Source organism: Cynocephalus volans, chromosome 5 (assembly GCF_027409185.1).
Source record: "Cynocephalus volans isolate mCynVol1 chromosome 5, mCynVol1.pri, whole genome shotgun sequence".
Lineage (NCBI taxonomy): Eukaryota > Metazoa > Chordata > Mammalia > Dermoptera > Cynocephalidae > Cynocephalus > Cynocephalus volans.
This window is the reverse complement of record NC_084464.1, coordinates 19,778,702-19,804,870: the sequence shown is the minus strand read 5'-3', so window position 1 is coordinate 19,804,870 and position 26,169 is coordinate 19,778,702. Positions and strand designations below refer to the sequence as shown.

General features: G+C 39.2%; 1 protein-coding gene across 1 annotated transcript in view; it reads left to right on the top strand.

The window, feature by feature from the left end:
- The window catches only part of SYCP2L (synaptonemal complex protein 2 like), a 77,480-nt gene that overhangs the window by 21,284 nt on the left and 30,027 nt on the right, over positions 1-26,169 (top strand). Inside the window, exons 14-21 of the mRNA XM_063098206.1 lie at positions 140-285; positions 1,577-1,670; positions 2,163-2,257; positions 13,551-13,698; positions 14,294-14,343; positions 16,027-16,156; positions 21,203-21,276; positions 21,436-21,505. Of these exons, the coding sequence (XP_062954276.1) occupies positions 140-285; positions 1,577-1,670; positions 2,163-2,257; positions 13,551-13,698; positions 14,294-14,343; positions 16,027-16,156; positions 21,203-21,276; positions 21,436-21,505 (807 nt within the window). The remainder of the gene's footprint in view (positions 1-139; positions 286-1,576; positions 1,671-2,162; positions 2,258-13,550; positions 13,699-14,293; positions 14,344-16,026; positions 16,157-21,202; positions 21,277-21,435; positions 21,506-26,169) is intronic.

Genomic DNA, 26,169 nt, shown 5'->3' with positions numbered 1-26,169 from the left:
TTTCTTTTCAACTTTTAATCATAGAAAAATCTGGACTGTTGACAAGTATCCCAATGCAGTTATTTAAAAATATAAAATTTCAAGATAAAACCTTTCAGTATGTTGATACGCATTGATATACTGTGTTTTTTTTTGTTAGAAACTGAGAAAATGAAGACATTTATCATTTACCTGAAGAAGCCTATTATTATCAGTAGCAAAGAAGTGACAAAAATCGAAATCCATTTTGATCTGCAATTCGACATATCACATGCTTCCATTCAAGCTTTAGGAGAGGATAAACAGGTGGCAGGTTTCATTCTTCTGATTATTTGTAAATGTTTTAGTATGTTTTATGTCTCTTAAATGTCCTCATTGGGTTTTGATGTGAACATCTGATCGAGCGGAAGACTTGGTCTCTTGCATACCGTGTAAAAGTGTTGAGGGTTCTGGGTTCTAGTCCCACTTCTTCCTTTTCATGTGTCGTTAACTATGTAGGATACAGAGCCTCTTTGTGCCTTGAAGTGCTTTATTCCATCTGATGTGACAGTCAAGAGCTGTTCTAGGACGGCGTCACGTCCCTCCCACATTCTTCCTGGAGTTCTGAGGATACTCGCTGTGGGCTTCTTGTCTCCTCCTCTCTGAGCTCCTCCTGGACTTAGGGGGGATCTTCAGGAAAGGGGTTTCTTAGGGAGTTTTCCACAGTTTTATATACTGGTCTCACCTTGTGGAAATGGTCTGTGCCTCTTCTAGATTGCTGTGGTCTCCATCTCTCTGACCGTAATGTTTCCTACTTTTATACAAGAAGAGGCCTTACTCTATTACATATGGCAGGCAGGGCAAAGAAACTTGTGTAAAGAGGACATATAAAATACTTGGTCATGGCTACTAGGGAGCTGAACTTGGGGTCACAGAGGGAGGAAGTCTTAGGCCAGCTTCCTTTTGGTTTGAATTGTATATGAAGGTGTTTATATGTAGTAAGGTGCTCCACAAATTTAGTTTTCAAAGACTCTGAGAAGCCATGTCGTGGGTGAGGATGAGAAGTAAAGGTGAATCAATCACCTAATTAAAAAAAAAACCTCCTCTGTCATATTGTATGGGATTGACCTGCACAACAGGTTTGCCTTTACTAATGAAAAATACCAAAATATTCTATGTTTCCACATTTCGCAAAATGAATAAAATGTCCTGGGGGTGAGTTGGGGTGTGCATGTGACGAAGCCGCAGCTCCTGTGAGGACCAGGTGGGTGGAGGATCGTGCTGTGGGGAACTCACCTGCAGATCCGTCCTGAGACAGACTCAGTCCCTGCGCGGCGCAGGGGTCGGAAGTTACCAGTGGGGTTGGACTTGGGCCAGAGAGAGAGAGGTCGTGGAGACACCAGGGCAGCGTGGTCAGGAGCAGGGCGGTGGCCAGCCGGAGCTGGGGCTGGAGGGAGGCAGGGATGGAGAAGCTGGAAACAGTGAAACGATCTTTTAGAGAGGACAAGCTGAACTCTAACTTTAATTTATCAGTGTGCTGTGTTCTAAGCTTTAAGTTTTCCATTAAACTGTTTTTTAAGGATTACTGCTTTTAATAGTCACTTGGCTTGCATTTCAGATGTTGCCTGACCAGATGAAAATCTCCCCAGAACATTCCAGTAAGTTTGAGAAGGAAGACACTAAGATTCCTAGTAGTCGTGAAAGAGAAAGAGGTATGTTGGGAGATATGTTCTCACTTCGAATTCCCTATAAAAGCACTGATGAAACCTTACTCAGAAAAGGTCACTAGAAACCTGTGATCATGTTAGATTCATAAGTTATCCATCTTAGCTCCAGACAAAGAAGAGCTGCTAATAGGTTTGCATCATTTCCCACACCTGATAAAGTGTTTCTTGTGGGTCAGGTGGAAATGACAAAGGAAGACAGATGGTGTGGCTGGCAGGAGATGAGGACAGGAAAGGTCCTGCCTCCCCACACAGCCAACCCTGCAGTCAATTATACATCTCTTTTGAGTTATGTCCCAAGGCTGTCTTTCCCAGTGCCCACAGATTGCTGATCTAAGGTCTGAGGTAGGACTAAGTACCAGCTCTTACTGAAAGAAGGCAACGTACCAGCAGTATGTGTCCCATGAAGAGCGATGGAGAGCGTGCCAGCATTGCACGTGGTTATTAGCACTTTAAATGTTCTTTTCTTACTGTATATAGAGCAGGCAGAAGAATCCACCCTCCTGGCAGAGGACTTGAGTGCCACAGATGACCACTCCTTCATAACTCTCTTGAATGACCAGTCTGAGCCGCCCGTGAGTACAGGGAGCCGGGGTCAAGGTTCTGAACTGTGTCCACTGAGGTGCTGACAGGTGGGAGCCGCCTCTCCTAGTCTGTAGACCATTTTCTCCTGGCCAATCTTCTGTTGATTTTTCAACCACCCCTCCTTTAAATTATTTTTGCCTGCTATGTTTATGGATTCTCTTTTTTCGCAACTTGGCATTCCCAGGGAATGCGTGACCTGGCTGGCCTCTGCCTCATTCCCTCACTCGGGACCTGGAGACTGAGATGTAGGGAAAGGAGGCTAATGTTTGGACTCAGATGTGGTTTACATAGGAACTTGGTCAAAGTACTTAACATCGATGAGCCTGAGGCTTCTTAAGCATAAAATGGATGTAACAGCTAATCACAGGTGTGGCCCCCCCTAGGATGACAAAAAAATGTACATAGAGCACCTGTTGCCCTGCGTGCCATGTGTAGGTTTTTAGTCCATTCTTCTTTTTCTTGTGCTTGACGGCATGAATACCATACACGGAAGTGTCATATGGTGTCATGATTCTTTTTAAAAAGAAACATATCAGAGATAATTCCTCCAGATAAATTGTCACCTTTTATGTAGTCTCCATGGGAAGCTGTGCATCTATCCCAACAGTACTGATGCTGTTGAAGGCATTTTGTAAGTCTTCCTCTGGTGTTTTTCTTAGTACCCGTGACACACTCTGTGATTGTCTTTGTGAGTGGCAAATGCTTTCCTGAGGGTGGATATGAGTTATTTTAAAATAGCTAACAGTCATCTGGAGCCAACAAATTTATTTATTAATGAATAAAGAGACTGGTATCTTAGTATTCAGTGGCTGTGCTTTTCTTACAAGATGCAAAGTGGTTACAAAAGACTTTCAAAAGCAGGCTTCAAAGGTATCATAATAATTTTTTTTTTCTGCAGGAAACAAATACAGTTGATAGTTTACCTGAAAAATTAAAACTGGATGATACACAGCAAGGTCAGATATTTTTCACCTCTCATCAGTAAGACTTGAGTAATATATTTACAGGTTTACTTGAGATGTTTAATATTTTTTGTTTTCATTAGAAGTTACTTCAAAACATGAGGACTCTTCAGATTTACAAAAATCATTAGATATAATTCAGACTCCTACACTGGATGAGGAATCTAGGTAAGTGATTTTAAAACTGATAAACCATGTAGATCATTGTTAATGTGAACTTTCCCCCTTTCTTGCAGCTGCCCCCTGCTCCGCAACATGCACACGCACATGCATGCACGCACACGCACATGAACATGCATGCACGCACATGCACATGCATGCACGCACACGGAGAGAGCACTGTGTGAAGTTGTCTGCAGAACAGCTTGAGCAGTGTCGGCAAGTCCCCCTGACCTGCAGACCTCTGCTATTCATTATCCCTCTAGAGTCACGAGTATTTTTGGCAATGTATTTTTCTGCAGCAAAACACTGAATCTGAAATTAAAGGGCACAAGATCAATACACAAAAATTAATTTTCTTTCTGTATGTTAACAATCACAAATTGAAATAAAAATCAATGCTCTTTATAATAGTATTAAAAATATGACATATTTAGGGGTTAATTCGACAAAAGATTAAGACCCTTCCTCTACCTCCTCTCCTGAAAACTACAGGACATTGCTGAGAGAAATTAAGGAAGATCTAAATAAATGGAGGCATACTGTGCTCATAGGATGGGAGACTCAGTGTTAGCATAGCAATTCTTCCCAAGTTGATCTATGGTCAATATAGTCCCTGATTCAAGTCCCAGCAGGTTTTTGTTTGTTTGTTTGTTTTTTGTTTTTTTTTTTTGAGTGGCAAGCTATTTTTAATTTCCATGTGGAAATTTAAAGGACCTGCAATAGCCCAAACAAATTTCAATAAGAAACACAAAATAGGACACTACTTGCTTTCAAGATTTACTGTAAAGCTACATTAATCAAAACAGTGTAGTATTGACATAAGGATAGACAGACAAACAAAACAGACCATGAAGTCCAGAAATAGACCTGCAGATAGATGGACGGTGCATATATTTGTCCAATCTATGGCAAAAATGCAAAGACAATTCAGTGGAGAAAGATTAGGTTTTTCAACAAATGTACCGATATGTAAGAAAATAAATGACCTTCTATGGCATAAAAAATAACTAAAAATGGTTTATAGACATAAGTGTAAAGCCTATTTGAAAGAAAACACAAGCTAGTCACAAGCCTTTGTTTAAAGCCCCCTGGATGGTTCTAAGGTAGAGCCAGGCTGGCGAATCGCAGCTGTCCAGCGTTGTCCTGGCCGGCTGGTTCCTTGCTGATCCCACCACGAAGGTTTCTGTTTTAAATAAATGGTTGCTGTCTGCCAAAGAATCTATGGAGATAGATTGCAAAATAAGAAATTTGTCTGCAAAATGGAATACTTCCTGCGCACTGGGTTTGTGATCAGACAAAGGGGGCATGAAGAAGGGCTGAGAAATGAGGGAAGGTGGAAGGCCGTGGTTGTACCTGCTCCACTAATTTGATGTATTTTGTTTTAGGGCAGATTCTGCTTTCAAGGGTGACAAAAAGCCAGAGATAAAGACATTGGTAATGTAGTAACTTTTATTTTTTTGAAGCAGTACTTGCCAAATCTGTTATTTGTATACCATCTTCAAAATTTGGCACAGCTCTACTCTTTATTATCTGTATTTTCTTAATTAAATTTCATCTTAAACTTACTTTCAAAGGAATTATTTCACTTTCAAATGGAAAATCAGCATTCCTTGTAACAAATAATAGGTAAGCCCCAAAAGCAATTGAAGAAAACAATGTTATCCTATTGAACTACACTTTTACTTGATATTTAATTTTTTTATTTACTACATACAATAGGCCTTATTATTAACTATAAACTAGGAAAAGGTGTAAATCTGCCATATTCAGGATCATCTATTTAGAAGGACAGATCAATGACCCCAATGAATAAATTCAGCAGAACGTACATTTCACGTTACATCTTATTTGATGGCAAATAAATAATGGAAAATTTAAAGATGGACTCCTTCAGCCGATTTTTTGCTTCTGTAGAAAGCTCTCATCTAACTTTGTAAAGAGCCTGCTCCCTTTAGAGGAGAAATGACGGGTACTCTCTCTTATTGTGGCCCAAAGTGGTGACATTGGATGGACCCCGCCCTGGGCAGCCAGCATTGTAACTCACAGCCAGAGAGATAAATAAATAACACAGTCTCTCCCCTTTTTAAAACTCTTTATTAAAAATCTTAGATTACATGTTGAGCCTAAATATTAGTCACTTTTTTTAAAAAAAAAGAAAGATTATTAAGTTGAAGAAGAGTGTTAGAAACCGACTAGGACCTGAGACTCATCCTGGATAGATAGCATCAGGCATGTTAAAGAACTGAAAAGAAATGTTTCACTCTGAGTCAGTGTTGTTAAATGACATGTTTTTGTGTCTGTGTGCACCAAATGGCACCTGTCCAATGTGCCACCACTGGTGGCTCTTGCTATGGGAAGCACCAGTGCATTAAACAAAACCTCTGTAACGAACATTCAGTGAAAAGTTTCTCGAAAATCGAGATCATGACCTTCCTACAAACAAGTTAAGGCTCATTCTGGCTTTCTCCTAGCAGCGGTTCTTCCCTTCTGCTGCCCCAGCCACAAATTGGCATCACCTAGGGAGCTGGAGAAACTACTGAAATCTGGTCCCTTCCCCAGGCATTCTGACTTCATTGATTCAGGGTGATGCCCAGCCATTGGGATTTTTTTTAACACCCCCTCCTGGTGAATCTGTTGTGCAGCCAAGTTTAAGAACTATTGATCTAGATACTTTTGTTTTTGTAAATAACTTTCAACACCTATCTATATAAAAGCAAAGAAACTAGGAAAACCTTGCTACATAATGTTTTTAATTGGATGCATTAAATAAAGTGGTGCTTGCTCTTTACAAGACACTGAGCTGAAGAACTCCAGAACAAATGTGCGGGTTCCCCCCAACCTTTTTTTTTTTTTTTTTTTTTTCTTAAGTAAAGAATAAGATGGCAAATAGGCCTGGCTCACCAAGTTCCTTTTAGAAATTATCTTCTCTAATCAACCTAAGTGTCCATCAACAGATGAATGGATAAAGAAAATGAGGTGTATATACAGTAGAATACTATCTAGGCTTAAAAAGAAATTCTGTAATTTGCCACAACATGGATGAATCTGGAAGACATTATTTTAAGTGAAATAAGTCAAGCACAGAAAGACAAATACTGCATGATCTCAAGTATATGTGGAGTGTAAAAAAGTTGAACTCATAGAAACAGAGAGTAAAGTGGTTCCCAGAGGCTAGAGGTGGGGGACTGGAGAAATGTCGGTCAGAGACACAAAATTTCAGTTAGATAAGAGGAAGATCTATTGTACGTCATGGTGACTACAATTAATCACAGCATCTGTATACTTTAAAATTGCTAAGAGAGTAGATTTTAGTTGTTCTCACCACAAAAAAAAAAAAACAACGAAAAGTATGTGAGGTAATGTATGCATTAATTAGTTTGATTTAGCCATTTCACAGTGCATAATATATCAAAACATGTTGTGCACTGTCAATATATACAATTTTGATTTGTCAATTAAAGAGAAAGAAAATGATCTTCTCTACAAGATGTTGACCTGCTAAACATTTTAAAAGAGGAGTAACTAGGTCTTCAAAAAATGAATTGACTTGATAACTAGATCACTAACCATCACCCACCTTAAATGTATGGGTCATGCTGTCATGAACATGGGTGGAATCGGTCCAGTCCCAACCAAGGGGTGGCCTCAGGAGCCGATTCTGCTGATTCCGGGCAGGGGTTGTGTTCTCTGGCTGACGTGTGCCCTATTTGAGAAGACTGTGAGACATATGTTTAGATTCATAAGAATTCTTCCTGGCCTGAAATGAGTGTCACCAGCTGAATGGTAGAGCCCGTAGACAGGAAGGATGGCCCGGGGACTGGGCCCCCTGGACACTCCCAACAGATAGAGCTCAAATACTAGGGTACTTCGAAAAGTTTGTGGAAAAATAGAATTGAAAGGTAATATGAATCTTTCCATGACCTATTTTTTTAAAGCTTTTAACAGTTTATTTTTTAAAAAGATAATTGATCGCACATATCTTTGGGGTACAGAGTTGAATATCAATACCTGTGTGCAATATGCGATGCTCAGATCAGGATAATTAGTATATTCAACATTATGCAATGTAATCATTTTTTTGTGGCCCTTTACCAATTCTTCCCTTACCCTCCCCCTCTTCCTCATCCTTTCCCACCTCTGGTAACCTCAGTTCTGTTCTCTCTTTTTGAAAGTTCAATGTATTATTGTGCTTGTTGTTTCTTTCTTTTATTTGTTTATTTTTTAGCTCCCACTTTGAGGACATGTGATATTTTTCTTTCTGTACATGGCTTATTTCCCTTAACATGATTTGCTCCAAGTTCATCCATGTTGCTGCAAATGGCAAGATTTCATTCTTTTTTATGGCAGAGTAGTATTCCATTGTAGGTAGACATATCACATCTTCCTTACCCAGTTGTCTGAGGATGGACAATTACGTTTGTTCCAGCTCCTGGCTGTTGTAAATAGAGCTGTGATAAACATGGGAGTGCAGGTATCCCTTTGACATGATTTCCATTCCTTTGGTCTATACCCAGTAGTGGAATTGTTGGATAGTATGGCAGTTCTATCTGTAGTTGTTTGAGGAACTTCCATACTGTTTTCCATAATGGCTGCACTAATTTACAGTCCCAACAACAGTTTAGAAGAGTTCCCTTTTCTCCACATCCTCACCAGCATTTGCTATTCACTGTCTTTTTGATAATAGCCAGTCTAACTAGGGTGAGATGATATCTTAATGTGGTTTTGATTTGTATTTCTTGATGATTAGTGATGTTGAGCATTTCTTCATGTACCTGTTGTCCATTTGCATGTCTTCCTCTTTAAAAAATGTCTGTTTACCTTCTTTGAATTTTTAAATTAGATTATTTGTTTTTATAGGGAAGTTGAGTTCCTCGTATATTCTGGGTATTTGTCCCTTGTCGGATGTATAATTTGCAAATATTTTCTTCCATTCTGTAAGTTGTCTTTCTGCTCTGTTGATTGTTTCCTTTGCTGTGCAGAAGGTTTTTAGTTTGATATAATCCCATTTGTTTATTTTTGCCTTTGTTGCTTCAGCTTTTGGAGTCTTACAATGTCTGTCTAACTGTACTTCCTGAAGTGTTTTCTTCAGGAAAACAGTTTGGTATTTTTAGGAGTGTTATAGTTTCAGGTCTTATATTTAAAAGTCTTTAATCCATTTTGAGTTGATTTTGGAATATGGTGAGTGGTATGGATCTAGTTTCATTCTTCTACATGTGGGTGTCCAGTTTTCCCAGCACCATTTATCGAGGAGGCAGTCTTTTCCTCAGTGTGTTCTTGGTTCCTCTTGTCGTAGATCAGTTGGCTGTAAGTATGTGGGTTGATTTCTGGGTTCTCTCTTCTATTCTGTTGGTCTGAGTGTCTGTTTTTATTGCCACTACCATGCTGTTTTGGTTACTATAGCTTTGTAGTATAATTTGAAGTCAGGTAATGTAATGCCTCTGGCTTTATTTATTTATTTATTTTTTGGCCTAGGATTGCTTTGGCTATTCAGGTCTTTTGTTGTTCCATGTGAATATTAGAATTGTCTTTTCTATTTCCGTGAGGAATGTCTTTGTTATTTTTATGGGGATTGCATTGAATCTGAAGATTGCTTTGGGTAGTATGGACATTTTCACAATGTTAATTCTTCTAATCCAAGAGCATGGAATGTTTTTCTATCTTTTTGTGTCCTCTTTAATTTCTTTCTTTTCTTTTTTTTTTTTTTGAAAAGTTAAAAATTCCTTAATTTTTTATTCCTGGTACCACTACCACAATTTACAGGGCAATATACCTGATGTAATGAAAAAAAGACAAAGCTACAACAGATAAAAGACCTCAGGAATGTACATCTAATTGACACTACATTGCATTAATCAATATCTGCACTTTTTGCAAACTGTGGCTATGACAGTCCTGAACAAGAAGGGTTTCCTGTTTAAGCTGCAGTAACTTTTCTGACTATGGATCATCATTCTTTCTGTGGCAGATTTTTACAGTTCCTCTAACATATTTGGGACGACTGTCTCAAAGTAACTTGCAGCTTTCCTAACAACTCCTCATGCTCTCTCCTGCTAAGAACTGTAGCCCTTTTCTGCTGGTTTTAGAAACTTCTGCTACCATATCCACCACCAGATCCATAACCACCACCATAGGGAATGCCTGAGCTTCTTCCACCAAAACTACCCCTCTTCATGGGCCCATAATTTGATTGCTGTTGTCCACTGTAATTTCCAAAATCATTATAGTTCCCACCACCACCATAGTTAACCACTGCCAAAATTTCCTCCTTCATTGTAACATCATATTCTCTACCACCACCACCATATCCACCACCTTGGTTTCCATATCCTGGTCCACTACCACCATAGCCCCCTCTACTACTATAACCAGGACCACTGCCATTGTTGCCACCCTCACCTCCAAATCCATTATAACCACCATCACCTCCTCCATAACTAACTCTGCTGCCACCACCTCCACCACCATAGCCTCCTCTTCCACCAAAGTTTCCACCATGGCCAAAATTACCTCCACCACCTCTAAAATTTCCTCCATGACCTGTAAAGTTGCCAGCTCCACCTCCACAACCTCTTCGTGATCCAGCAGACTGCATCTCTTGTTTAGAAAGAGCTTTTTTCACTTTAAAATTATGACCATTAAAAGTGTGGTATTTCTGAACACTTTTATCAACTGTATCATGATCATCAAATGATACAAAAGCAAATCCTCTCTTTTTCCCATTCTGCCTGCCTTCCATAACTTCTATGGTTTCAATCTTGCCATATTTTTCAAAGTAGTCTCTCAAATTATATTCTTCTGTATCTTCTCTAATACCACCAATAAAAATTTTCTAAACTGTTAGATGGGCACCAGGCTTTACAGAATCCTCTCTAGAAACAGCTCTCTTTGGTTCCGGTTTCAATTTTTTAAAAAATTTGTTGAGACTTGATTTGTGAACTACCTTGTGGTCTATCCTGGAGACTGTTCCATGTGCTGATGAAAAAAATGTATACTTTGTGGTTGTTGGATGAAATGTTCTGTAGATATCTGTCAAGTCCATTTGTTGTAAAGGGTGGTTTAAATCCTGTGTTTCTCTGTTGACTTGTTGCCTAGATGTTATATCTAGCATTGAGAAAGGAGTGTGCAGATCCCCACTATTATCGTATTTGGGTCTGTCTCTTTCCTTATGTCTAATAGTATTTGCTTTATATATCTGGGAATTCCAATGTTGGGTGCATATATATTTGTGATGTGTCTTCTTGCTGTATAGATCCCTTTATCATTATATAATGGCCTTCTTTGTCTCTTTTAATAGTTTTTGGTTTAAAGTCTATTTTATCCAATATAAGAATGGCAACTCCTGCTTGTTTTTGATTTCCATTTGCATGGTATATCTTTTTCCATCCCTTCACTCTTAGTCTGTGTATCTACAGGTGAGGTGTTCTCTTCTAGACAGCATGTAGTTGGGTCTAGCTTTTTAATTCAGCCAGTCTGTGTCTTTTGAGTGGGGAACTTAATCCATTCACATTTTGCATTGTTATTGAAAGGTATTGTCTTACTCCTTGCATTTTATCAATTTTCATTTGGATGTTTAAAATCTTTTTTGTGTGTTTGTTGTTTTTTTGAGGTGGTAAGATATAGTTTGTTTCTCATTTGCATCTTTATTCTACATAAGTTTTGTTCTTTCATGTGTATTCATGGTAATGTTTTTTGTTTTTAGATTCCAGATGTAGGACTCCCTTGAGGATTCTCTATAGGGCTGGTCATGTGGTGGTAAACTCCCATAGTTTTTCCTGGGAAATACACTTCATTTCTGAAGGACAGCCTTTGTTGGTGTAGTATTCTTGGCTGGCAGTTTTTTTCTTCTAGTATTTTGAATGTATCATCCCATTCTTTTCTGGCCAGTACAGTTGAGAAGTCTGCTGTTAGTCTGATGCAGACTCCCTTACAGATGACTTGATGCTTTGTCTTGCTGTTTTTAGGATTTTCTTCTTTGTCTTTGAGTTTTGCCAATTTGACTGTAAAGTGTCTCGGAGAGGACCCTTTTGCATTGAGTCGGTTTGGAGATCTTTGAGCCTCCTGAATCTGAAGGTCTGTGTCTCTCCTTATGCCTGAGAAGTTTTCTGCTATTATTCTGTTGAATATGTTTTCAATTCCTTTTCCTTTCTCTTCTCCTTCCAGAACTGCCATGATTTGGATGTTTTTTATTTTGTTGAATGCCTCCTTCAATTCCATGATTTCTGCTACATTCTTTTTTTAAAGAATTAATCTCTTAGTAAATTTCCTCCTTCATATTCAGATAGTTTTGCTCAGTTTATTGTGTCATCTAATTGAGTCTTCTTGTATCTCATTGAGTTTCCTTAAGATCATTACTCCGAATTCCTTTTCAATGATTCAAGGGTTTCCTGCTTTATGGGTCTGGAACTTGAGTTATTGTACTCTTTTGGTGGAAGCATTTTTCTTGTTTTTTTATATTTCTAGTATCTCTTCAGTGATGTCTGCTCATCTAGTAGAGCAGTTGCTTCTTCTATTACTCTGGAGTAGGCTTTGAGGAGAGAGACGTCTTCCTGTATACGTGTTTTATATTTACCATTGAGTAGGGTAGATGCCCAGAACCAATACTAAAGTAGTGTGGTCTCCATGTGGGTACTTTTGCCATAGTCAGTGTTGGAGTTGTGTGTGGGTGCCTCCATGGCCGAGGTGCTGGGGCACTTAGTGATTCCTAGCTGAGGTTATTGATGCTGTGTTGAGTCATTGAGGACGTGGGCGAGATCTCGAGTTCTTGGAAGGGTGGGTGACATTGGATGGGCTTATGGGCACCCCAGCTAGTGTCCTGTGATCCTGATAAATGCACTGGGAATTTCCTCCCTTACTCTGGGTATCCTGGGTTTCCGTTCTCTCCAGGGGTTCCACGTATGTCTCTCCCTGGATCAAGGCAGTCACATGGGCTACTCACCTAGCTCTCACCCACAGGTGCACTTTTGCAGGAAGCAGAGTAATTCCCCCTGTGGGTTGGGACACTGGCCATAGTTCTGTGCTCATTTACCTCCTTCCCTGGACTCTACTGATAAGCATCCTTGTGTCAGTGCAATCCAGTGGTTAGCAGCCCACCTGCATAGCTGCAGTGGCTGCTGCTGCTGCAGTCATGGTAGCTGCTTTTGTGGTGGCAGGCCACCCTTGTGGTGGTGGTGGTAGCTATGGCAGTGTCTGTGGCAGTGGTGCTTGTAGCGGCTGCCTGTTCAGCTGCAGTGTTTGCAGCAGCCATGGGGTTTCCTTATGGTGGTGGTAGCTGCAGGGGCCTCCCACAGGACTGTGGTGTCTGTGGCTGTAGCAATGGGCCACCTATGAGAATGCTGCTCTGCAGCGACCTGCTCTGCAATGGCCGATAGTTCTGGGACTGGACAATGGCTCCGGCAACTCTGTCAGCAGTGGGCCTGTTTCAGTCTTCTGTGGGAGGAATGCACCTCGGGCACCTCTAGTCTACGATCTTCCTGGAAGTCTGCTGAACTTTTTGAAGTATGCTTGTAGAGTGTGCTGTTTTGTTAAAATCAAAACAAGCTCCATAACTCCATATTAAAATTGAGCATAAACATTTATTTGTCACAGCATTTATAAAAGTTAATTTAAAAACCCCAAAAGATATGAAAAATATAAATATCAAAATATAGTTGAGGAATACACCAGAACAGTTTAAACTTGCCCTAAATTCTAACTTTTTCTAGCTCAGGCGTAATTTCAAAATACCTTAAGGGTTAAACAGAAATGACTCTCCTCTTTGGCTTTAGTTCTTCTGAGACGTAGAAAAGCATGTCTTTGCCAAAAAAATTTTTATACTTTCTTTTGATATTTGAGTTAGTATTTTGAAGTTATGGTGTTGGTACAATACTCAGGTGCATCAGGATATGAACAGTTATCTAACATCTCTTGAGTCACAAATATTTGATTAGAGAGGATTCTGTCACTCTTTACAATAGTAGCTTGGTTGAGAATTGACTATTGAAATAATCCTTTTCTTCTTTTTCTCCCCCTCCTTACTTCTGTGCCTTCTTATGATATGAGAGCTCAGTTTTCAAGGAGTTAACCTCTCTTCTGTCTAACTTTGTAGTCATATGTTCAGTTGTACATAAATTGCACTAATACCCACTTAAAAGGTCTCATTTATCATCTGTGTTTGTAAAAGTCTAATTACAGGAAACATCTCTTCTCTGAGAGTGATCAAGGTGCAAGTACTAGTACCAGTGAACTATCTTGGACCAGTAGTCAAAAAAGAAAGTCCCTAAAACCGTACTCTAGTAGAAAAAAGAAAAGAGTCAGAAGCAGTTTAAGAAGTAAGTGTGGTGCTCGTTTCCTTTCAAGTCACTTTGTAAGTAAATCAGCAAGTATTTATTTTTCAGTATGTGAGGGGAGAGAGCACCAAAGAGGTATATCATCATGGGGCCCTCCTTTCCTGCTGTAATTGTGTCGGAAAGGCAAAGTGTACGTACACAAAACAGAAGAATATGGGATTAACCAGCAATTGTTAAATATGAGTTATAGATAAATGTGGTAGGAGTTCAGACGAGAGGAGTCTGGCGTGAGCTGTCATCATCAGGAAAATCTCTAAGGAAGAGGAGGGTGGGACCCTTAGGGGGGAAAGTAGGATTTGGAGAGCTGAGGAAAAGGGGAAGCATTCTTAGTTAGATGCAGCTGCATGGGCGAGGTGAGGATGTGAAAGTGATGTTCAGGGACAAGGTTTGGAGCCGAGAGTGCATGCGGGGTGGTGAGGATGACATAGAAGGAGACCTTAAGCATAGACATGTGAGCAAGCCATAGGAGGTGGAAATGGCTTCTAGCATTGGCACATATTGGGAGAGGTAGAAATGAATTTCTGTATGTCCCATACATAAAGGTTCCATTGTATACTTTTTTTTTTTTTCATTTTAGTCTTGCCAATTTTCCCTCTCAGTAGTGGCAGTGATCATGAGAAAGACAGAGTAAGTAGATTTTATCTGGGCTGCTGCATGCCCTTGTGGGTTAAACTGCATTTATTTCTCCAAAAACCTGACAAGAACACGAGAATATCAAATGAGTAGTTTACTGGTATGTAAATCATTGCCAATAGAAAGTGCAAAGACTTCTTTCTAAATATTTAATATGAATCATGGGTAAAAACTTAGAACTCTTTTTGCTGTTTTCAAATGTTGCTGAAGGATGTTTATTCTGAATGATGCTAAAAATCTGGGCTATTCTGATTTCTCTCAAATGTACGTGCTTTTGAATTTACATTTAAAAGTAACCTTGCTGGTTTATTTCTTCCCTTTGTTTTCATTTTGTTGCCATGTTACTTCCAAAGCTTTTAATAATTTATCATTTAGGTCTTTATTTTGCAAGTGGTTGAAATGCCTTCAGGCTTATATAAATATGGAACAAACCCTGAAAGGTACAATTTTCCCTCACTTGTCTTTTTTTTTTTTAATAGCAAAGTCATTGAGAATATGGACATCAGTGTCCTCCATACCAACTCAAAGCCAAATTTTGCTTCTTATTAGCTTAATTACTTCTCTCAGCAGTTGTTTTTGTTTCTTGGCAAATGAGATGTAGACAGACTTCAGAGTACAGCACCAAGTCTGTAAGAGTTTTATAAGGGGTGACTACTGTGATTCTGAAGATATGAACAGCATCCAGCCTGCTGTGCCAAAATACAATGCAGTTGGTACTACAGTCATAGCTCTATCTGCTTTCTTCCGTCAGCCTGGGGCATTTTGCCCTCTGTGAATCTAAAGGGCTCTCGTGTTCTGAAAGGACAGAGGTAGCTTAAACCTGTGAGCCAGAGTGAGTACTTAACTATCTGTTGAATAGTTCAACCTGAAAAAATGAGTTATCAGTTAGAAATGGACCAAAAGAACAGTTTCTAGTAAATACAGCTTTTGTGGTAAATAAGCACCAAAGAAACACCTCAGCTGCAAGAATCCATAAATTTAAGCTGTGCACCTAACAAGAAGTCTATGCTGATTTTCAGTGAGGGCACTGTTGACTTTTACAAATACTCAAAATACACTTCTCTTTGTTGGAGTATAAGAGAATCATTTAGAGCAGGGGTTGGCAAACTTTTTCTGTAAAGAACCAAATAGTAAATATTTCAGTCTTTGCGAGCCATATAGTGTCTGTGGCAACTACTCAATTCTGCCTTTGTAGCCAGAAAGCAGCCATAGACAATATGGAAATGAATGCTTGCACTGTGCTCAAATAAAACTTTATTTACAAGAACAGGAAGTGGGCTGTAGTTTGCTGAACCCTAATTTAGAGCAGTTGTTCTTAAACATTAGTGATCATCAGAATGACCAGGATTGCTTGCTAAGACACAGATTATTTAGGCCTGCCCTTAGAGTTTCTGATTGGGTAGATCATACGCGGTAGGTGGGAATTGAGAATCAAGTTCCCAGGTGTTGCTTATGCTCATGTCTGGACCACACAGAGAGAACCACTGACTTATAGTTACCAATTGAAATGTGATCTAATGTTCTTCTGATTCTATGATATTATTGTCTTAGCATTTATTTTCAAATGGAGTAAATCTTAATCTTCTTAAAAGGATATTGAAAATGTCTTGGAATTTTTTGATAACTTGTTTTGAATGATTATGAATGTTAACTCTTAAAAAAGGTACTATATTTTAGGCTAAACTTCTAACACCATTAAGGAAGGACACATCCAGTCAAAATAATGCCACATCTCCAAAACTTTCTGAAACAGAATTCCAGGGTAGTTCTGCCTTCTTGACTCCTGAAGATTCTGCCCAGAAAACAGGTACATAATTTTTTGTCAATTTACATAGAAAAAATTGTGTTTGGGGAAAGGTACTTTTAGGTAAACAAAACATTTTTCTTTTGATATCTGTTGCAGAAAGTGTGAAGATATGATTGTTCTTTTTAATGTCTCCATTAGCAAAGGATGGAAGACACTGGTTTAATTTTGCTTTGACATTTGAGATCAGCTTGTATACAAGATTTGTTAGTGCGCTTCACCTTTCAGAAACACAAGAAAACTCAAATGATGACCTATAGCAGGGATGAGTAAAGTTTATCTGCAAAGAACCAAATAGTAATTTTTTTTTTCTTTTTAGTCCATTTGGTTTCTGTGGCAGCTATTCAACTCTCCAGTTATAGCACAAAACCAGTCACAGACAAGACCAATGGGGGGGTCTTGTGTGGCTATGCTTCTGTAAAACTTTATTTACAAAATCAAATAGTGTACTAGACTTGGCCTAGGGGTCAGAGTTTTCCAAGCCTTGACCGGTAAGCTTCATCTCACCCCCTTACTGTAACTCTTTGTACCTTCTAAATTTGCAGAAGTAGGGATTTTGTTTTGTTTACCTTTATTATTCTGCAGGTTAGCACGTTGCCATGCATTCAATGCCACTTAGCACTTGACTGACAACCTTCTAGTGTCACTGCCACTGGCAGAAAAGAAATAGGGAAAAAGGAGGGAAGAAAATATAGCACTAAAGTGTATTAAAAAGGAAGACAGCAAGATTGGAAGAAAGGAACAAAGGGACAACAAAATAGTCAAAACAATTAACAAAATGGCAATAGTAAGTCCTTACCTATCAATAATTACCTTAAATGTAAATGGATTAAATTCTTCAGACACAAAGTGACTGAATGGATACAAAAAATACAACACCCAACAGTATGCTGCATACAAGAAACTCACTTTAGCCTTAAAGAAAACATAGACTGAAAGTGAAGGTACAGAGAAAGATATTCCATGCAAATGGTAACCAAAAGAGTGCGGGGGTGGCTATAACTATATCACACAAAATAAGACTTTCAGTCAAAATCTGTTACAAGAGACAAAGAAGGTCACTTGATAATGATAAAAGGATCAGTTTATCAAGAGGATATAACAAGTGTAAATGTATGTACCCAACATTGGAACACTTAAATATACAAAGCAAATATTAACAGAACTGAAAGGAGAAACAGACAGTAATATAATTATAGTAGGGACTACATAACCCACTTTCAACAATTAGTAGATCATGCAGACTTGAATAATACTTTAGACCAAATGGGCCTACCAGACATATTCCAAACATTCCATACAATAGCATCAGAACACACATTCTTCTCAAGTGCACACAAAACATTCTCCAGGACAGATCATATGTTGGGCCACAAAGCAAGTCTTAACAAATTTAAGAATATTGAAATCATCTCAAGTATCTTTTCTGACCACAGTGGTATCAAACTAGAAATCTACAGGAGGAATTTTGGAAAACTTACAAATATGTGGAAATTAAACTACACACTCCTGAACAAATTGGGTCAAAGAAGAAATAAAAAGGCACATCATAAAGTATCTTGAGACAAATGAAAATGAAAACACCACATACCAGAATCTTATGGGATACAGCAAAAGCAGTGCTAAGAGGGAAGTTTATAGGGATAACTGCCTACATGAAAAACAAAGATCTCAAAGGAACAACTTAACTTCATACCTCAAGAAGAACAAACTAAGCCCAAAGTCAGCAGAAAGAAGGAAATAATAAAGATTGGAGCAGAAATAAAGGAAATAGAGACTAGAAAGGCAGTAGAAAAGATCCATGAAACTAAGAGTTGGTTTTTTGAAAAAGATAAAATTGACAACAAGACTAACCAGAAAAAAAAAATAGGATTCAAAATTATAAATGAAGGAGGAGATACTACAACTGATACCACAGAAATATGAAATATCATGAGACTACTACAATTATACACAGAAATTGAATATTGTAGAATAAATAAATTCCCGGACACATAAAATTTACCATAACTGAATCATAAATAAATAGAAAATCTAAACCAATCAGTAATGAGTAAAGAGACTGAATCAGTAATCAAAAACCTCCCAACAACAACAAAAAACCCCAGGACCCAGTGGCTTCATGGGTGGATTCTACTGTGCATTTAAAGAATTAACTTCAGTCCTTCTCAAAGTCATCTAAAAAATTGAAGAGGAGGGAACACTTCCAAACTCATTTCATGAGACCAGCATATTACTGATACCAAAGCCAAATAAGGAAACTACAAGAAAAGAAAATTATAGACCAACATCCCTGATGAACCTAGATGCAAAAATCCCCAACAAAATACTAACAAAATGAATTCAACAGCACATTAGAAGAATAATACATAGTGCTATGGATTGAATTGAGTCCCCCAAGTTTTATGTATTAGAAGCTTGATCCCCACTGTGACTGTTAAGAGAGTGGGAAATCCTATTATGGTAATCGAAAGGTGGGGCCTTGAAGAGGTGATTAGATTCTGAGGACCATGCCATGGTGAATGGATTAACAATGGTGGTCATGGTTGTGGTTCAGAGTGCTTTAAAAAGAGAGCATGCGAGAGCCTCTATCTGCTCTGCCATGTGAAACCCTTTGTTGCTGAAGCTACCACCAAGGAAGGCCTTCACTAGATATGTTCCCTGGACTTTGGACTTCCCAGCCTCTGAAACTGTAAGCAATAAATTTTGTTTTCTTGCAAATTACCCAGTTCCAGGTATTTTGTTATAAGCAACAGAAACAGATTAATACACACCATGATCAAGTGGGATCCATTACTGAGATTTAATATATTATTGGTGAAATAGTGTTAAGTGAAATAAGGCAGTCATAGAAAGACAAATACTGGTAGATCTCACTTATATATGGAATCTAAAAAAGTCGAATTCACAGAAACAGCAGAATAGCGGTTACCAGGGGGTAGTGCTAGGGAAGATGGGAGAGGTTGATCAAAGATGGGTCAGCGTACACAAATCAATTAACGTGATAAACCTCATCAACAGAATGAAGGATAAAAATCATATTTCCATAGGTGCAGAAAAAGTATTTGACAAAATTCAACATCCTTTCATTATAAAAACTCTTACCAAATCAGATACAGAAAGAATGTACCTCAACATAGTAAAAGCCATGTGTGAAAACCCCACAGCTAACGTCATACTCGGTGGTGAAAATCTGAACGCTTTTCCTCTAAGATCAGGAACAAGACAAGGGTGCTCACTCTCACTCTATTCAGTGTGGTACTGAACAATTAGGCAAAAAATAATAATAATAATAATAAAAGAAAAACTCCATGTAAATTGGAAAGAAAAACGTTAAATTGTATCTGTCTGCAGATAACATGATTTTACATATAGAAAACCCCAAAGACTCCACCAATAAAACTGTTAGAGCTAATACAAGTTAAGTAAAGTTAACATGATCCCTATCAAAATTCCAATAGCATTTTCCACAAAAGTAGAAAATAAAATCCTAAAATTTGTATGGAACCACAAAAGACCCTAAGTAGCCAAAGCAATCTAGATAAAGAACAAAGCTGGAGGCAATGTACTCCCTGATTTCAAACTAAGTTACAAAGACATAGTAATCAAAACAAGACACATAGACGAATGGAACAGGGTACAGAGCCCAGAAATAAACCCACAAGTATGTGGTCAACTAATCTTTGACAAGGTCACTAAGAATGCACAGTGGGGAAAAGGTAGTCTCTTCGATAAACATTAGGAAAACTGGATATTGATGTGCAAAAGAATAAAATTGGACCCTTATACATAAAAATTAACTCAAAATGGATTAAAGACTGATATGTAAAAGTAATTAAAGACTCTAAAATTCCTAGAAGAAAATGTAGGGAACCAGCTCCTTGCCTTTTGTTTTGGCAATGATTTTTTGGATATGACACCAAAAGCACAGTCAACAAAAGCAAAAACAAACAAGTTGGATAAGTTAGAAACTAAAAAACTTCTGCACAGCAAAGGAAGCAACAAAATGAAAAGGCAACCTCTGAAGTAGGGATAATATTTGCAAACCATATGTCTGGTAAGGAGTTATTATTTGAAATATATATGGGACTCACAAAACTCAGTAGCAAAAAAATCCAAATATCCCAATTTAAAAATGGGCAAAGGATCTGAATAGACTTTTTTTCCAAAGACAGACAAATGGCCAACAAGTATATGAAAAGGTGCTTAAGCACGAGAGAAATGCAAATCAAAACCACAATGAGCTATTAGCTCACATCTGTTAGGATGGCTGTTATCAAAAAGCAAATAGGTAACAAATGTTGGTAAAGGTGTGGACAAAAGGAAGCCCTTGTTCACTGTTGGTAGGAATGTAAATTGGTACAGCCATTACAGAAAACAGCATGGAGGTTCCTCAAAAATTTAGAACAATCCAGCAATCCCACTCCTGAGTGTATATCCAAAGTAAACAAAATTAGTAAGTGAAATAGGCCAGACACAGAAAGACAAAAACATGATCTTCCTTACATGTGGAATCTGAAACAGTTGAACTCAGAGACAGTGTAGCATGGTGGTTTGCATGGGCTGGGGGGTGGGGGAGATGGGAGATGTCGCTCAGAGCATACAGACGCTAAGTTATAAGATGAACAAGTTCCAGGAATCTACTGTGCAGCATGTGTGGTACTGGGTCTGCTAATTTGAATGTGATAATCATTACACAAAGTATACGTGTATCAAATCATCACACACATAACAAAAGAGATAAGAGGGGATATAAGAGAAAAAAGAGAAGAATCACAGGGCTGATGAGGCAGAATCCTTGCTCACATATTTAGGACCAGATGGGCAGCTACTAAAGTTGCTGATCTGGTTGAGGCATTAGGCTATTCGTTTTTATCTACAGCTCTGCAAAGCTAATAATCACCTGTGCTCTGAAACATACAAAGGTTTTGCTTGTTTTTATTTAGAATTGTGTCTTTTATGATGACCTTGAGCAGTAGTGAAATGTTATTGCCTCTGATTGTTTCTGGGTGTGTTTATTCACTTGAAACTGTTTTCTTTAATCCTCAGAACTTCAGAGTCCCCACCCACTGAGCGGTCTCTCTACCTTGGAGTACTCAAAAGTTGAAGAAAATGTGTCTCAGGTACTGTTTAAGTGCTGGCTATTCAAATGGTTTCCCAGAATTAATATTATATTTGCATAACATACTGGCTTATTCTTTATTAAGGAATAATATAGCACCACTTTTTTCTCACTTTGCCCTAAAATGCATACATTTGTGGTCTGTTTATTTTCTTTTTAGATTGTGAGCCAAGAGTCATTTATGGAAAGTGCTAGCCTCAAACATAAGCTGCAAAACTTGGAAGATGGAGGTGAGAATAATAAATTCTTTTTGCAGTATAAAGTGGAATGAATTTGACTTTGTCAGGCTGGGCTGTTATTCAGATTGCAGCAGATAAAACCACCTCACAGAGTGACCATTGCCAGACCGTGGAGTGCACCGTGCGAGCTGCTTACCACCTCCACATGTTCTAGAAGGTCAAGGGGAGAAGCAGGTGGCTCCACTCAGGAACCAGAACCTCCTGTGGCAAGAAAGATAAAGCCCAGGATGTAAATCCCGTCAACCAGTCATGCTTCCTCTCCTGCCCCGGAGGAGGGCACAGTGGGGGCACTTTCCTAAGGATCTGGTCCAGGAGGGGCTTGTTTCTCTTGCACTTTACAAGCAATGTTCTAAAAGATTATGGCCAAGTTAGTAAGAATTCTGAATTCATTTTCTTATTGTAACAGTGGTTTGAAAGTTTTCAGCCTAGTTGTATTAGTTCATTTTTCTGTTGCTATAACAGAATGCCTGAGACTGGGTAGTTTATAAAGAACTGAGGTTTATTTGGCTTATGATTCTGGGACAGCTGCATATGGCACAGGCCTCAGGCTGCTTCTACTCATGGCAGAAAGTGGCAGGCAGCTGGCGGGTACAAGCAGATCACATGGCAAGAGGAAGCAAGCGAGGGAGAGACCTAGAGAGACCGAGAGACAGAGAGAGACCTTTAAACAACCAGCTGTGGCAGGAACTACTAGAGGGAGAACTCCCTACCCCCCACCCCCCGCGTTAATCTACTCATGAGGGATCTGCCCCCATAACCCAGACAGCTCCCAACACTGCCAAGCTGGGAATCAAATTTTGACATGAGCTTTGGGGGGACAACACATCCATACTCTATCACTAGTTCACAATGTTGTATTAATATAACGTTAATTTAATAATGCATTAATATATAGTAATATAATGAATTAATATAGCACCTATCTTTAAGATGTTTACTTTTTTTAACACTTTAACATGTTTTTTTCTTTACATTTTAAGTAAAATATCAGAAGTATTTAAATAGTTATAAATTATATATAGGATATTTCTAATATCAACACAACAAATATCTGAGACCTGTCATCCAATTTTAGAAAGAGAACATTACTATTACTTTCAAAATCCTGATATGCCCCACCTGAAACCCATGCGCCCCCTTCCCTTTAACAGGGGACACTATCCTTAATTTTGCATTTGATTCTACTGCTTTTTTTTTTTTCCACTTTTACATTGTAAAAAACATCATACATTCAGAAGAGACTGTAAAACGTGAACAGCTTAAAGAATGATTATAACATGAATATCTGTGTAACCACAGCTCAGACTGAGACCTAGAAAATTGTCATTGGCTTAGAATTCTTCCAGTTTTGTATCCCTTAATAATATGTAGTTTAATCTGATTTGAGATGTAAACAAATGACATCATACTGTGTGTACCTTGTGTGGCCTGCTTCTTCTGGATCGTTTCTGAGGTCTGTTTATGCTGATGCGGTAGGTAAGGTGTCTTCCTTTCCCTCACAATTTAGCATCCAGTTATAGGAATGTACCATAGTCTGTCCATTCCAGACCAGGGGGCTTCCAGCAGCAGCTGGGTTATCGCTGGGCTGGATGCAATGTCAGGGGTGTGTGGCTGAGGCCCTCAGCCCCCAGTGCCACAACTCAGAATCCAGGGTGCTTCCTGAGGCAATTCAGTGGTCATTGCTGGGTTGGTTGTGGATGTCGGGGGGGGGGGCATTGCCAAGGCTCTCAACCCCCCACTGCCCTGGCTCGGGAGCCCAGGGTGCTAGCTGTGGTGGCTCGGTGGTTGTCTATGGGCTGTTTGCGGATGTTGGGGGGGGCATGGCTGAGGCCCTTGGCCCCCCACCATTCTGGCTCAGGGGCCCAGGGCGCTACATGCAGCAGCTCAGTGGTCATACCTGGGCTGGTTGTGGATGTTGGGGTGTGTGGCTGAGGCCCTTGGCTCCCCACCCTCCGTGGCTTGGAAGCCCAGGGGTTTATAGGTGCTCTTTGGTGAGTGAGACCTTTATTAGTTAATATCAAACTCTGCCTCTGATCTGTGGGTTTTGTTTTTCTTTCAGTTCTGTGTTAGATTATTTGCTGTTCCTACCACTCAAATTCTGCACTGGAACTAATTTGTTGTCTTTTGCCTCCTTTTAAAATGGAGGAATTTGGGCCGAGCCCGTGGCGCACTCGGGAGAGTGCGGCACTGGGAGCGCAGCGACGCTCCTGCTGCGGGTTCGGATCCTACATAGGAAGGGCCCGGTGCACTCAATGGCTGAGTACTGGTCACGAAAAAGACAAAATAAATAAATAAATAAATAAATAAATATAAATAAATGAATGAATGAATAAATGAGGAATTTCCTGTGGGGACCAGCACTTGAGCCCTGTAGCTGAGCTAAGCTAAGTTGCTTCATTGCTGCTGATTCCCTGAGCAAGGCTTTTTGTGCAGCTCAGGTCTTAATGGTATGTACTTCTGGTTCTCGTGAGATCCAGTGCACCTGGGTTGCGTGGAGGCTCTGGACTGGGCCTGAGTCTTTTCAGCAAACTGCACCCCCTGCAGTTCTATATTCCTGACCAGTCTCCACTGAGTGGTCCTGCACTGATTGGAGGGCAGATCAGCTGTCCATGCTGTACCCAAATGTTCCCCAGGTGGGCCTGTCTCCCCTACTGCCTATGCTCCAAATACTTCCCACAGGATGGGCCATGCACCAGTCCCTTGCAATGATTCACTGGCCTCCGAGTAGCTCCTTTTTTCTGTTGTCTGTGGCTCCTTGTTCCTATGTGAGTCCACAGGAATCCTGTTAGTGGTCTTGCTAGCCTGGGGGCCAACGCCCTGTTCTCCCCTGCTGCTCCCAAGCAACTTCATACTAAGGGCACAGCTGCAGCTTTTGCAAGCTCTTGCTCTGTGCGCTCCAGTCTTAAAGTGGCCGGGGCTTGAAATGGTGGGAGCAATCCTTTTCTTCTCTCATTGTGGCTTCTCCTGCCTTCATGAACTCCGTAGGTCTCTCCTCCTTTTCCCCTGAGCTCTAGCAGCCCCAGCTTGGCTGCCATTGCTTTTGAATAGTTGTAAATTGGTTGACTTGTGGGAGAGAGTGATGCTGGGGACCGTTTATTCCACCATCTTGACTGGAAGCTGGCCTATAATTTTCTTTATTTATTGTATATTTGTCTGGTTTTCGTATCATGGTGATGCTGGCCTCAGAATGAGTTTGGAAGAACAATACCCTCTGCTTTGATTTTTTGGAATAGTTTGAGAAGAATTGGTATCAAGTCTTTGAAAGTTTGGTAGAATTCAGCAGTGAAGCCATCCTGTCCTGGGCTTTTCTCTGTCAGGAGATTGTTGATCACTGATTCAGTCTTGTTGCTCACTACTGGTCTGTTCGAGTTTTCTTTTTCTTCTTGGTTCAGTCTCAGTAGGTTGTATGTGCCCAGAAATTTACTCATTTGCTCTAGGTTTTCAAATTTGTTGGCAGATAGTTGTTCATAATAGTCTCTAATGATTCTTTGTATTTCTGTGGAATCAGTTGTGATGTCTCCTTATTCATATGATATTTGATATGTGGATCTTCTCTTTTCTTGGTTACTCTAGCTAATGGTTTGTCTGTTTTGTTCTTTAAAAACCAACTTTTTGTTTCGTTGATCTTTTGTATCATTTGGGGGGTTTCTATTTTATTTAGTTCTGCTATTAATTTTGGGGCTGGATTGTTCTTGCTCTTCTAGTTCCTTGAGGTGTAGATTGTTTATTTGGGATCTTTCACCTTTTTTGATGTAAGCACTTATTGTGATGATACCTTCGTAGTATCCCATAGGTTTTGGTGTGTTGTGCTTGTGTTTTCATTTGTTTCAATGAACTTTTTTTATTTCCTGCTTTATTTCTTCTTTGACCCATTGGTTGTTGAAGAACATATCATTTTATTTCCATGTACTTGTATAATGTCCAAAGTTTCACTTGTTGATTTCTAGTTTTATTCCATTGTAATCTGAAAAAATACTTGATATGATTTCAGTCTTTTAAAATTTGTTGAGACTTGATTTTTGGCCTAATATGTGGCCTGTCCTGGAGAATGATTTGTGTGCTGATGAGAAGAATGTGTATTCTGCATTTGTTGGATGAAATGTTCTATAAATGTCTGTCAAGTTCATTTGGTCTAAAGTGCCATTCAAATCCAATGTTTCTCTTCTAAATTTTTGACTAGATGGTCTGTCCAGTGCTGAGAAAGGGGTGTTGAAATCTCCAAATATTACTGTATTGGGGTGTATCTCCCCCTTTAGATATAATAACAGTTGCTTTATATATCTGGGCACTCCAATTTTGGGTGCATATATATTAATGATTGTTATATCTTCTTGCTTCATTGCTCACTTTATCATTATATAATGTCCTTCTTTGTCTCTTTTTGTAGTTCTTGGTTTAAAGTTTATTTCATCCAATTAATTATAGCAACTCCTGCTTGTTTTGGGTTCCCATGGGCATCTTTTTCCATCCCTTCACTATTAGTGTGTGTGTGTCTTTACTTGTGAAGTGAGTTTCTTGCAGGAAGCATATATTTGGGTCTAGTTTTTTGATCTGTTCATCCAGTCTATATCTTTTAAGTGGGGGATTTAATCCATTCACATTCAGGGTTGTTATTGAAAGGTATTATCTTCTTCCTGACATTTTACTAATTTTTA